Below are 12,119 nucleotides of genomic sequence, written 5' to 3'. Positions count from 1 at the left end.
AAAAATAATATCCTTTCAACCTTCTTTTATATATATATATATATATATATATATATATATATATATATATATATATATATATATATATATATCACAAAAACTAAATGAATATGTTATATTTTTATTTGTGAATCCTTCCAAATTTTTTACTTTTTTGTATTTTGATACTAGTATATTTTTTTATCTTTATATATAATTATATTTTATATCAAATCATTAAAGATTTTATCTCAAAATATTGCATGATTTGAATATTAATGTAGTACATTCATCAATAAAAGAAAGGAAGGTAAAAGATATCTTTTCAAAATTTTAGTAAGGATATTTTTGTCTATCAATGATTATAAAACATCTTTTTTTAAGGAAAAAAGATCTTTAAAAAAAAATGTAAATTGTAGCTTTTCAAAAAAAAATTTTTTAGTGTTTTTACTTTTACTACTAGAAATTTGTCAAACACACTAAAAAATAAAAAAAAACTTTTTCATTGAAAAAAGATTTTTTTTTATCAAAATAATGAAATCCAAACAAACATAAAGATCATTTAAAAAAATATATTTTTTAAAAATAATGCCCAAACACACTCTAAGTTATTGTGAATACTAACTAAATATAAGAATAAATCATCTTAATTTTTTTTTCTTTGTGATGTTTTCAATATTTTTTTTATTATACAGCATCTTCTCTCACATGTCTTTTTTTTGTTCCATTTAAAACGTATGCTTCGCAACATCAATTGAGAAAATAAAATTGAAAAAATCTATTTCTACTGAATTTTGGATTTGCCTAAGTATTTATGATACTACGAAACTAGGTTTTAGTAACCATGTAGTTTTGAGGTGATACTTGGAGAAAGTAACAACTTGATTTTCGGTGAACCACGTTAACCTGGTTCTGATTATTATGATCCTCCAAAGTCGTATCTTGGTGTGGGCTATGTAAGAGGATTGGGACATTGTTGAGTCACTTCTTATTGGACCGTGTAACGACTAACGAGCAAAAAATGCTTGTAGATGATGATGTGTTTAGGTGTTTGAGTGACACTTGTGTCTGTTCTCTTTTCATAGCCTACAGTGAAAATACGAAGTTTCAGTTTTTGTCTCTATAAATGTATGATTAATTTATACTGTTAAAACTTAAAAGTTTTAATGACATTTGAGTTTTTGTTTTATATTGGATCAAATAGAATGCATTCAGTTAGGCCTATAATAAACCTGTCCCTTCGTAGCTTTCTTAGGTTAGGATTAAGATTTGTCTTCCACGTTAGAATTAGGAATTTGACAAAAGCGAACAAAATAAAGTCTTCCATGATTTAAAAAAAAAATAAACAAAGATGCTACGAAAGGACAGGTTTATAGGTCCAACTGAATGCATTCTATTTGACCCAATATAATACAAAAAACTCAGTGCCATTAAAACATAACAGTATAATTAATCCTAAATTAAAGAAAATAAAAAACTGAAATTTGCAATGTTTTTAACTGTAAAATATGAAAGAAAACAGAAATAACAGACACAGGTGTCACTCATACACCTAAACCACATTGTTCTATAAGTATGGATATTTTTCTTTTTTCATCCACACCATAGACATTCTCGTATATTTAAGCAAAATGTAAAAGTAAAGATATGATACTGAAGCAGAAGGTAACGTTTTGTATACGATTTCAAAATAAAGTGGTCGATATGATTTACTTCTGTGCCTCGGATAGTTTTCCTACGTAAAACTAAAGGTTAGTTCGACGAGTCGAAGTTCCTTACTGCGGTACTATCAGCAGTCATCATATCATAGAAATGAAAACACACTTTTGAACCCAAGATATGACTCTGCTTCCTTCATTTGGCATGCAGTTTCCAAAGTACAGGACTGTCTTGCTTCACTTAAACTAGACTTCACTTCCTTTGATTCTCCAGAAGAGCAGTGCTGCTTCTTGCCACCCTCTTCAAAGTATGCGGAGTCCAGTAACCTTTTTTTCTTCAACATCAAAACACTATCAGTTAGCACAAAATTGAAAGGTCAAATGTAACTGGTGCCTGACACAGCAATTTATGACTCTATCTATGTTGATTTGTCATGTTTACCTCAGTATCAACTTGAACACCGGATGCATATTTTTCCGCTTCAACACTTCCCATAAATGAATTGAGAATGCTATCAGTGACCATGTCTGATGGATTTCTCTCTGTTGCAATACCAAGAGCAGCGTTCAGATGATTCTTCGAGAATAATTCTGTTTTCCAGATTACTGACTCCAGGCAATCAGGCTTATTAATCTGTGGAAAATTGTTAGATTTTCTCAATATATGGTCAAAAACTGTTTCTTCAGTTGGCATTGCATATGTTCTTGCTTCGGAATCAGGGAGGAAAACACCTACAGGAATAGAAAGGAAACAATGCTAACTCAACATAAGAAAAATACTGATTGTTAAATTGCATGCTAGTTAAGGTCTACCTGTTTCAACTATGTGGTTCATATCATTTGAGCTACCAGCTGAGTTTTGGTCATTTGAAGTGAGTTTAAGGTTGGCATCATTGCATTCTAACCTACTGGGATCTGCAGGAAAATTAGTCTGATTTGTTTGAGGGACTTTTGCTGTGTCAGCATCATCCAGAACAAGTATGTCGTGACTGATGGCAGGTCTCTTCTCACGAGCATGATTTCTTGTAAGGACATCCAGTGGTGGACAGCGAATATTATCCAATGCAGCTAGGAGAGAAAAGTTTCTGGCCTTCTCGCGTATGTGGTCAAATACTGTTTTCTCAGTGATAATTTTGCAGTCATCATCTTCAACCTCAAGAGCATGCCCACCTTCAACACCGAACAAGTAAAGGGAAGAATGCTTTTGACAATCGTAAAAGAAAATAACATTGTCTCTTGAGTAGTACCTTCTTCTATCTCTTCATCCAAGAGTTTGAAACTTGGACTGCAACAGGTAGTCATTTATACAAAAGCTATTAGGTCTTTCAACAAGGATACTAGAGATATAGATTTGAAGAAAAAAATATCTTATGTCAGACATTTCAAGGAAAGATGACCAACATGGAATTATCTTCCTCCTTATCCTTGTTCAGAGTGGATAGCTTCTTCATTGGTATATCAGCTATAGTGATGTTGTCGTCTTCTATGACGTAAACCTCCTCGGGTGGAGGAAGAAAACCCTGCTTCTTGTTTCTTTTCGAAGGAACAACTGAAATTCCCGCTTTCACCATGTGAAGCTTTTCGTGAACATCAATGCCAACTGTATGTGGATATTAAAGTATCGAGTTATAAATTTCACAATTCAAATAAAATTATTGGAGAAAACTTACAATTCAGATAAATATCAAGCACATCTTACTATACTCCTCATATACAAAATCAGCCTTGATAGTCTGATTCCCTTGTGTGACAGGCACAAGAATTGTTGCACAGTACGGGCTTGAGCATGAAATAAGCAATAATCTTAGCTTAAAGTTTGTGTAGGGGACTCAGAACATAAACGGTAGGTAGTAGAAAGCAGTTAACTATTGGTAGTTACTTATATTTGAGTGTTTAACCATCTTTCTTGAGGTTGAAGATGATGAATGCAAAATCATCACCAACAAAACAAATAGTAGGCATCATCATCACCATATATGAGGTCAGTGAGTAGGATATGACACTGACACTGTGCTTTAAACCTGGATGTAAAAATGTTTCCAAGGTTTTTTATAAATAAAATGAATGCTTATTATATAAGAATTCATTTCATAAGGGTAATCTTTTCTTTCAGTTTTACACTGAAAATCCTTCATATGTCTATGGGTGAGTGGGTGTTCTAGAACACTCCACACGTCATTTGTTTTCTGTCCAGAATAACAGTCAAGGATTTAGTTTACGTACCTGGAAAATTGATCCACCCTGCAGCAGTAATTTTACGACCATTAAACTCTGATTAGACGAGGAACAAACTATTTGTACTCACAGGTTACCAAAACACATTGGAATCAAAAGCATCAATGACTCATTTCATAGAATTTTCTTATGTGGTTCACACTGATAATCATGAAAAGTCACCATCACCTTATTTTTTCATGAAAAAGAATGGTGTTGCCCTCCTCCAAACCAACAATCTGTGAGAAAAAAGTTTCACATGCTTATTTTAATTATTAGATTCTAGAACTCCTTTGGGGGAATCATTCAATAAACACACCATATCAGCATAATGTCGTTTAACTGACTGGGTTGTCTGTGATATCCTAGTCAACGTTACTACTAGCTTGAACTTTCCTTGTCTATTGCTTTCAGTTTCTGCAAGCTTAATTTCAACTTTTGGAGGTAGTGACAGTAGAGAATCTTTAATATGATTTCCAAATGGGTACTTTCGACCAGTTACTATCTCTATTCTTCTTGGATCAGCTTCAGCAAGGGCCTCAAATGATTTAATTCCCATTGAATTTAGTGCCTGAAATGAACATCTCAACAAGCAAATCATGCACTAAAAGGAAAGTCCACAAGTACCAGACACTATTATATTAATTAAGACAACACCAAAATAAAAATCAATACATATTACCTTTGCCGTAACCATCCCAATTCCAGGCAATTGTTTCAACAGGTATGGACTGTCATCCCAAAGTTTCTGATCAAGTGATTTGGCTAGAAGAGCTGAATTCACAGCTCCTTTGTAATTATGTTTGAAAATAAAATATTCTTTCATGCATTTTGCAATTCTACATCCATTTGAGCATATAGAATTCATATCCTGTAGCATCAAATTTGCTTAATAACTGGGGTTTAACTTTTGTAGGTCTGTAGCACAACATGCAGGAATTAAAATCTCACACCTGAATTAGAGATAGATCATGAACTGAAGGATCACCAGTTAAGCAGTCATTTGCCAAAATAAATATCTTTTCTTCTCTTGTTTGAATGCGTTTTTTCTTTTTCCCTCTATCTCCAAGAATATGAAAGCGAAGCCGTCCATCTTTATCAGCATTGATCTCATTTAAGAGCTTCTTCTCATTGCGTCTTAGCTGTATCCCTTCATTTTACGGGTACAACACTATATCAATACTTAATGAAGAAACATATTTGCATTAGACACTAAAACAGTTAATGAGAATATCCGCACAAGCAATTTCTTCTGCAGAGCAAATAACATGAAGTGCATCTTCTAGACAGCAGTTTTCAGGTGTCCTCATTATCTGTTTCATAGTATCAAATCTCAAATAATACTTTGTCATTAGCCTCCCAGGATCTGCAGTAGAAAAGGAAATATCAGCAACCAGTTTGGATTCTAATTTCTGTAAATATAGCATGATAATAAATTATACTTGAAGATAACATACCTAATGGGCTCAAGAGGAAACCATCTTCATCAATCTCTACCATTTGGTGCTGAGATAACTCGTTAACTTTCTTAACACAAATATCTAACATAACATAGCTTCAATAATTAATGAAGGGAAATAGGAGGAAAACAAAAACCTTGGAGAAAGAGAGGGATAAAAATAGAAAGCTATAAGCTCAACTGCAGGACAACAATTGCACCTTGAACATGCTTCACTAAACGATCACCAGAAATTCCTTTCTTAATTGAATAGTTCTCAGGGTTCTGCTTGCAGATAAAAATTTTCATCAGACCAAATTGGAGAAACTCCAAGATAAATCTAAAAGACATTCTAAATTACATACCTTTTTCATTCTAACATACAAGTATGAGCATTGCAACCACTCAATTGCTTTTGTAATATCAGTTACTGTCAGTTGAACTATTTCCGCAAGTAAATGTTCCGTCACACATGGAAGCAATCTATTTGAAGAAAATATCATAATGAGAAACCACCGTAAATTCCGTGTGTTTACATAACAGGATCAACATGGCCATCATATCCTTCTTCAACTTAGAAAGAGGCTGCCTTACTGTGATTCCACTACTTCACATCCATTTAAGAGATTCTCATATAAATGAACCTGAAATAAAAAGAGTAAATTGAATTTTGGGAGAGTAAAAGTGAAAAAAGCATTATATAGGACTGATATCTCAAAGGATTAAGAGGAGGAGGACAGTAAAAAATGCATGCGAATGTAGCTCGGTTCACCGTTTCCCTCCTTGTCATGATTATAACCAAGCCTGTATCATCAAATGGTGGTCGCCCTGCCCTTCCACACATCTGTGCAATAAAATTTTACCCCAAATGTTATATTAGCAATCCAATAATGGGACAACATAACACTGAAAAATCTTCAAGAATTGACTTCCCCACCCTTACCATTTCTGGTAGCCAGTGAGATTGCATAAATAGAAAAAGGTAAAGATATCTTCTGGCTGTATCTGTTTGTGTTTTTCAAGTGCAACGATTATATGTCTGAGAAGACTCTATTATAAATGACTTTCTGAAACCAGCTACTAGTTGACATGTATAGATAGATATATGTTATTCGCTTCATTATTTAAAATATGAAATTATTGGTCGTTTTGACAGGATAAATTCACTAAAATCTTATGCACATCTTAACCTATCCCATATAGTTAGTGACTAAATAAAATCTTGAAAATCACAACAAATCCTGCATTGCAGGGAACAAATGACAAGTCCTTACTTCTATGATGATGACGTGTATAAGTGGTTCAAATTAAGGAGAATCGATACTGCTGAAATTAATTTGTATGCATTGCCATTTTTTAATATTATACACAGATAAGCCAAAATTATCAGAAATGTTAAGAAACAAACCTGCAATATTGTGGAGCGGTCATATTCCATATAGAGACCCTTTTCCTTGTTGCTGGACATAGTTAGATTTCATTAAATTTCTTGGGGAAAAAAATGCATCAATGAAGTGCATATTTCCATTTTTCAAAGAAAAACTGTAGTCATACAAGTGCTGTGTTGATTTAATAACAACTGTATGTGCTGGGAGGTTGATTCCATGGGCTAGTGTATTTGTGGTACAAAGTACTTGAATGTCACCCTTGAGAAAAAGGCCTTCCACAAGATTGCGATCTTTGTGGCAAAGCCCACCATTGTGATAACCAACTATATGTGAAGCAATTTCTAAATGTCAGACTTCTACTGTTAGTTTTCATGCATGGAACTGAATTGCTTTTTAGTATGATTGTTGTATCCAAAACAAGGTGCAGACTTCTGGCATACCCCCATAAAGAATATATGATTGCATTTGCTTGTCACTGCATGACAGAGAAGCCTCCCTCAGGCGATCTTGCTGCTCTCTGTTCCTAATAAATGGATTTGTCTGACCAAAAGTCATGACTATTTGAGAGAGTCGCTGAGCTGCTTCTTGTGCTCCTTTTCTCGTTGAACAAAATATAAGCGCAGATTTTCCTCTTGAGTATTGCATTAGAATATCTAAATGAGATTAAAAAAAGAATGATAATTCTTTACCTTGTACAGAGATGTCAACAGCAGAAAACAAGTTACGAACTAAAACAAATTTGTTAAGCAGTAGGCTGAAGTATGCTTCCTTACCAAAAATATAGTTTTGAAGGCGCTGCATGGAAGTATAAACAATAAAACTTAGAAACAGTGATAAGTTTATTTGGTTCAACGATTTCTTTTAAAATAGCACAGCACAGAGCAAACATTGAAGATTGATGTCATCTGAATTGTGTCAACTGGAAACAAACCTTCTCAAATAGAAAGTCATTCTTGGCTGGGGCATAGCCTGCACAAATTTAATAGTACAACAAATTTGCACTTGTCAAAATAACCTCAATGATTATGAGCCAAGACAATAACCACTATACATCACTTTTCCTAAAGAAAAACATATCTAAGTATCCAACTTCACTGTATAGATATGATAATATGATATGAAAAATACAGAACTGATAAAAAGTAAATTTATAGATGGCTACATTCTTTTTATTTGCATACCAAATACTTTGGTTGTCAGCTTTACTGGCCTCATTTCTTCCCCAAATCTGTGAGTATTCAAAAGAAAATAGTATTTTCTCTGGGTATTGCCTTTCAACATTATGCAACACACTATCTTATGGATGTGGTGGTAAAACCTACCTTTTAATCCCTTGCTCAGGAACCTTAATCCACTCAGCTGCAACAGTATGTATATTATGTTAAAATTTTCCAACTTTTACGTTTACATATTATATTCGTAACTCTTGTGATGAAATCAATTAAAACAAAATTACCTAGATCCTCAATATTTGGAATTGTGGCCGACACAGCAACCAAGCGCACCTGAGCAAGAGGATTTAGTTTCATTTTTGGATTGCAAGAAACGATCTTTATTCTACTAACAATCGCTTCCAACGCTGCTCCACGTGGATCATTCAACAGATGGACTTCATCAATAAGTAGAAGTGCGATGTCACTGAAAAAGCTTAAGCCACCACCTTCTATCCCATAACGTGACACTGCATCAAATTTCTATTCATACGAAAGGAAGTCAACTTCACCACTTGATAGCTGATATCTAGTGAACTATAAATATTCAGTTACCCTACTGCTTGTGCGTGTGTGAATATAACTCTGCAACGATCCCAACTAAAGTTAACCAATACCAGGGAAAAGACCATGAAATGACATTATTTTTGAAAAGCCAATGAGGGAATCCTACCTTATGACACAAGAGTTAACTTCTCCAGTTCAGTTTTTCATCTCGTTCTTTTGGTTGTGGGGACAATATTAAAATACTTAAATCCAAGATAATATTGAGATCTATATCCATTTAATATTTTAAAGAAGAAAAGGCAAAGAAAGCTATAGAATGCGTGGTCTTGCACCTGGGTTTATATAACTTGCATTGACATACTGACCTCAGGAGTAGTCAGAATAATATCTGCCTCGTGAATGTTCCTTGAAGTGTAAGATTCACTATCTCCAGTGAGCTCCAGGCAATTTATTCCCCATGGACCAAACTTGCGATTCCACTCACGGAGCTTCTCTTGTACTAAAGCCTTAGATGGGGCAATATAGACCTTGAAACAAAATATGAAATCATTGTTGCAGTAATTAGTTACGGAAATGACACTGTCGAAATGTTTAAAGTTGTAAACTTCATTATGATTCACCATGTGCGAAAGCTTGGCCCAATGTTTATGTTACAGCACAACAGGTTTTTTTTTTTTTTTGAAGAATTTGGAAAATGGTGCAAATATGATAGGAGTCTTCTTCTCTTGCACAAATTAAATTACTCCTCACAAGGATTGCCATGATAAAGGTTTTCATTATTCACTGCTGATGCCCTTCAGGAAAGGAACTTACTGTTTTAAGGGACCCCTTTGAATGTATGAATCTTCCATCTGCAGAAATGAACCTGGAGAGAAGCCTCAAAACGCAAAGCTCAAATAGCACTGTTTTTCCACTCCCAGTTGGGGCCGAGATGACCATGTTTGCATCAGAGTGGAAACAGATAGGAAAGCATTCACTCTGAAGTGAATTAAAATACCTGCACTCCATTTAACATGAAAGCTCTTTATAGTAATCAAGAAAGCAAACCTTATGAGATCACTTCAGGTTCCGCTTATGTCTTAATCCTAGACAATCAGAGCTTTGAAAGTGTATGGGGAAATCACAACATTTTATGTCATGTCAGAAATAAATTATGATCACATTTCTTTATCAAACCATGAATGATGGTCAAATGTGAAATACCACTGGCAATGATCAAATCAAAATGTAGGAGCTAAAGCTTCATAGTATATGAACTTATGTTCAACAACGTGTATCCTTCATATAGAAAAAAACACAATACCTGAAACTAAAACAAGAACGAAAAGGTGCTGGCAAATCGAACACCGACTTCAAAGAATATGTGTCCATGACAAAACGCTGAAGACAAACATAAGTTGAGGGAGGGGAAAAAAAGAGAGCATTAGTATAAAATATAGAGACATACATAATTAAAGTAACATAACAATTCCAATATTGTAATATTGGATTACATATCACCAATATTTATAACAGCTAATATTCAGCCAGTAGTGATATACAGTAAACATGCCAAAATTAGAGCAATATCGGGGGGGAAAATAGCGAGACAAAAGTCAACTCGAAAAACGTGAGAGAGAAAAATATCCAACCATTTCTGAGAAACCTAAAAATTTACATAAGATCCATTTTTAGAAATTATATTCAAATTGAATCCCATACTAAGTTACTAACGGATAACTAACGAGAAAATATTTTTAAAAAAAAAGTCAATCGTGAAACGTAAATGCATGCCAGCAGAAACCAAGGGAGAAAAGTAAATGACACGAGTCGAAGAATATGATGAATCCAATTCATAATCTGGAATTATTCACTGTTCTAGGATACAGAGTCCATCGTAATCGTAATTTGCCCAAAAAGAAAATGGAAGATCGTGGATTTTGAGATCATACAGCATTGAAGTAAACAGCGGAATGCAAATTATGACATGAAAGCAACAAAGGAAAGGAGAAATGAGGTGCACGAAAAAGAAAAATTAAACAAACAAACAAAAAAAACAGGGCAAAGAAAAACGATACTAGTTTTGTTCCTCAAGTTGAGAGGCAATAGGTTGCTCAATTTCGCGTTCTTGTGTGCGTTTCCGAAGTGAGGAAGTGGAAGGAACGGAGGAAAATCAGAGAGGAAGAACCGAAGAAGATTGATTCAACGAGCAAAATGCAGAACTAAACGAAGTCGAAAAGAAGTGGTATTTACTATTTATACCTCTGGTGAAGTCCTCTTGGCGGGATCACAACGGAACTTGTTCTCCCTGGCTCCTGCTCTATTTTATTTTTCCTTTTCTTTTTTCTTTAAAAAAAATATAACATTTAATTTTCACCGGGATAATCTAAAAGATTTTTAAGGACAATTAATTATGTTTTATTATCTTAATACATAATTTCAAAGTAGTGTTCAATTATTTGTCACAAAAAAATTCTTTTACTTTAAAAATATTATACTTTTGTCTTTTAATTAAGATTTTTAAAATTTATTCACTTATGCTTATTCTCTAACTGTAGTTTTAAAATTAGGTCCGTTAAATATAACCGAACGACTTAAATCTTTCTAAGTCCATTTTAAAAATGGAATAAAAAATATTAGAGGATAGTCAAAAGTTATTATTTTTTGTCACTAATTAATTATTAATATTTAAAAGTTAAAAAATATTAAGTGATCATTAAAATTTATTTTTTTATTATTAATTAATCATCAATTCAATTCTTTTAGTTTAGTAATCTAATAGTTTTATCTTATATTTTTAAATATTGATAGTTAATTAATGACAAAAAATAACCGAAAATAATAAATTTTGATGATTTCTTAATATTTTTCAAATTAAAAATCGTGTAATAAAAGTTTTGGATTTTACAACCATACTACATGATCAACTATCCAGTCTATCCATTCCGCTACACAATGAAACCACGTATTTGGTGTATCAAAAACAGAAAAGCTCTGCATACAAGCCATTAGGGCTTGTATGCTTTACAAGTTCATTAAGGAATAAACCCAAAAAACGCGCTGCTACACATACGTCCAATACACGCGCTATATAAGATCCCGCGTATATATAACTACCAAATTTAAAAGATTTCTTTCCTTCTTCGTTCTCCTTATTTTCAGATTTGCTCGTTCTTCTTCTCGCGCGTCTTCCCTCCTTCTTCTCGATCGTTATTTTCCCCTCTTTTCTCACTGGTATGTTCTTCGTGATTTACGTTAGTTCCTCTCTCTGCAACTCCAGCTTCGTTTTCTATTTGATTTGTTGTTTTCTGAAATCAAACTTTGAACTCGTTTTGAAGATTATGGATGATTCAACCTCAGATTGTCAGCTGAATCAGGGCGAAGTGGATTATGAATTTGAATCTAACGAAGTTCCTGAGGTTTGATTTACATATGATTACTCTGAATTTTGTTGCAGTCATTTGAATAGCATTGTGTGGCTAAATAATTCGTGAACATTGACTGTGAAACTAACACGTTAACATGAATCTGTGGATTGAATGTAATGTATTAGTTTTGGTTAATTATCTGGAATTTATAGCAGACGCTCGGGTGTAGATCAGAATTTTTTTGGGTGTATTTTTGCGATAAGTGTGGGTGTATTTACAGTTTATGACTTTTTCTGTTATGTTAGCTGAGTTGTTGTCGTTCGGGTGTATTATATCAGACATGATTGGGTGTGTTTTTAGTTTTTGACATGGTGTAT

The 12,119-nt window shown here is 33.6% G+C and overlaps 1 protein-coding gene across 2 annotated transcripts; it reads right to left on the bottom strand.

The window, feature by feature from the left end:
- Positions 1 to 1,633: 1,633 nt before the first annotated feature.
- LOC112755209 (DExH-box ATP-dependent RNA helicase DExH17) lies at positions 1,634 to 10,602 on the bottom strand. 2 transcript variants are annotated; one of them, XM_072221285.1, is made up of 29 exons: positions 10,453 to 10,602; positions 9,699 to 9,775; positions 9,209 to 9,392; positions 8,761 to 8,922; positions 8,134 to 8,371; positions 8,000 to 8,036; positions 7,859 to 7,905; positions 7,609 to 7,646; positions 7,451 to 7,472; positions 7,118 to 7,330; positions 6,844 to 7,000; positions 6,698 to 6,749; positions 6,062 to 6,133; positions 5,884 to 5,933; positions 5,655 to 5,772; positions 5,511 to 5,574; positions 5,309 to 5,392; positions 5,092 to 5,217; positions 4,805 to 5,001; positions 4,534 to 4,722; positions 4,171 to 4,422; positions 4,041 to 4,090; positions 3,861 to 3,878; positions 3,337 to 3,416; positions 3,039 to 3,237; positions 2,885 to 2,922; positions 2,451 to 2,807; positions 2,080 to 2,369; positions 1,634 to 1,972 (listed from the first exon to the last, which is right to left on the bottom strand). In XM_072221285.1, the coding sequence occupies exons 2-29, from the start codon at positions 9,764 to 9,766 to the stop codon at positions 1,784 to 1,786; spliced, it is 3,591 nt and encodes a 1,196-aa protein (XP_072077386.1). In that variant the 5' UTR covers positions 9,767 to 9,775; positions 10,453 to 10,602; the 3' UTR covers positions 1,634 to 1,783. The 2 variants fall into 2 exon arrangements, with proteins under 2 accessions (XP_072077386.1, XP_072077387.1); XM_072221286.1 differs by having other exon boundaries at positions 1,791 to 1,964.
- Positions 10,603 to 12,119: the final 1,517 nt, after the last annotated feature.

The sequence above is a fragment of the Arachis hypogaea genome, chromosome 16, assembly GCF_003086295.3.
Source record: "Arachis hypogaea cultivar Tifrunner chromosome 16, arahy.Tifrunner.gnm2.J5K5, whole genome shotgun sequence".
NCBI lineage: Eukaryota > Viridiplantae > Streptophyta > Magnoliopsida > Fabales > Fabaceae > Arachis > Arachis hypogaea.
The sequence above is the reverse complement of the archived record's forward strand: the minus strand, read 5'-3'. Positions and strand labels throughout refer to the sequence as shown.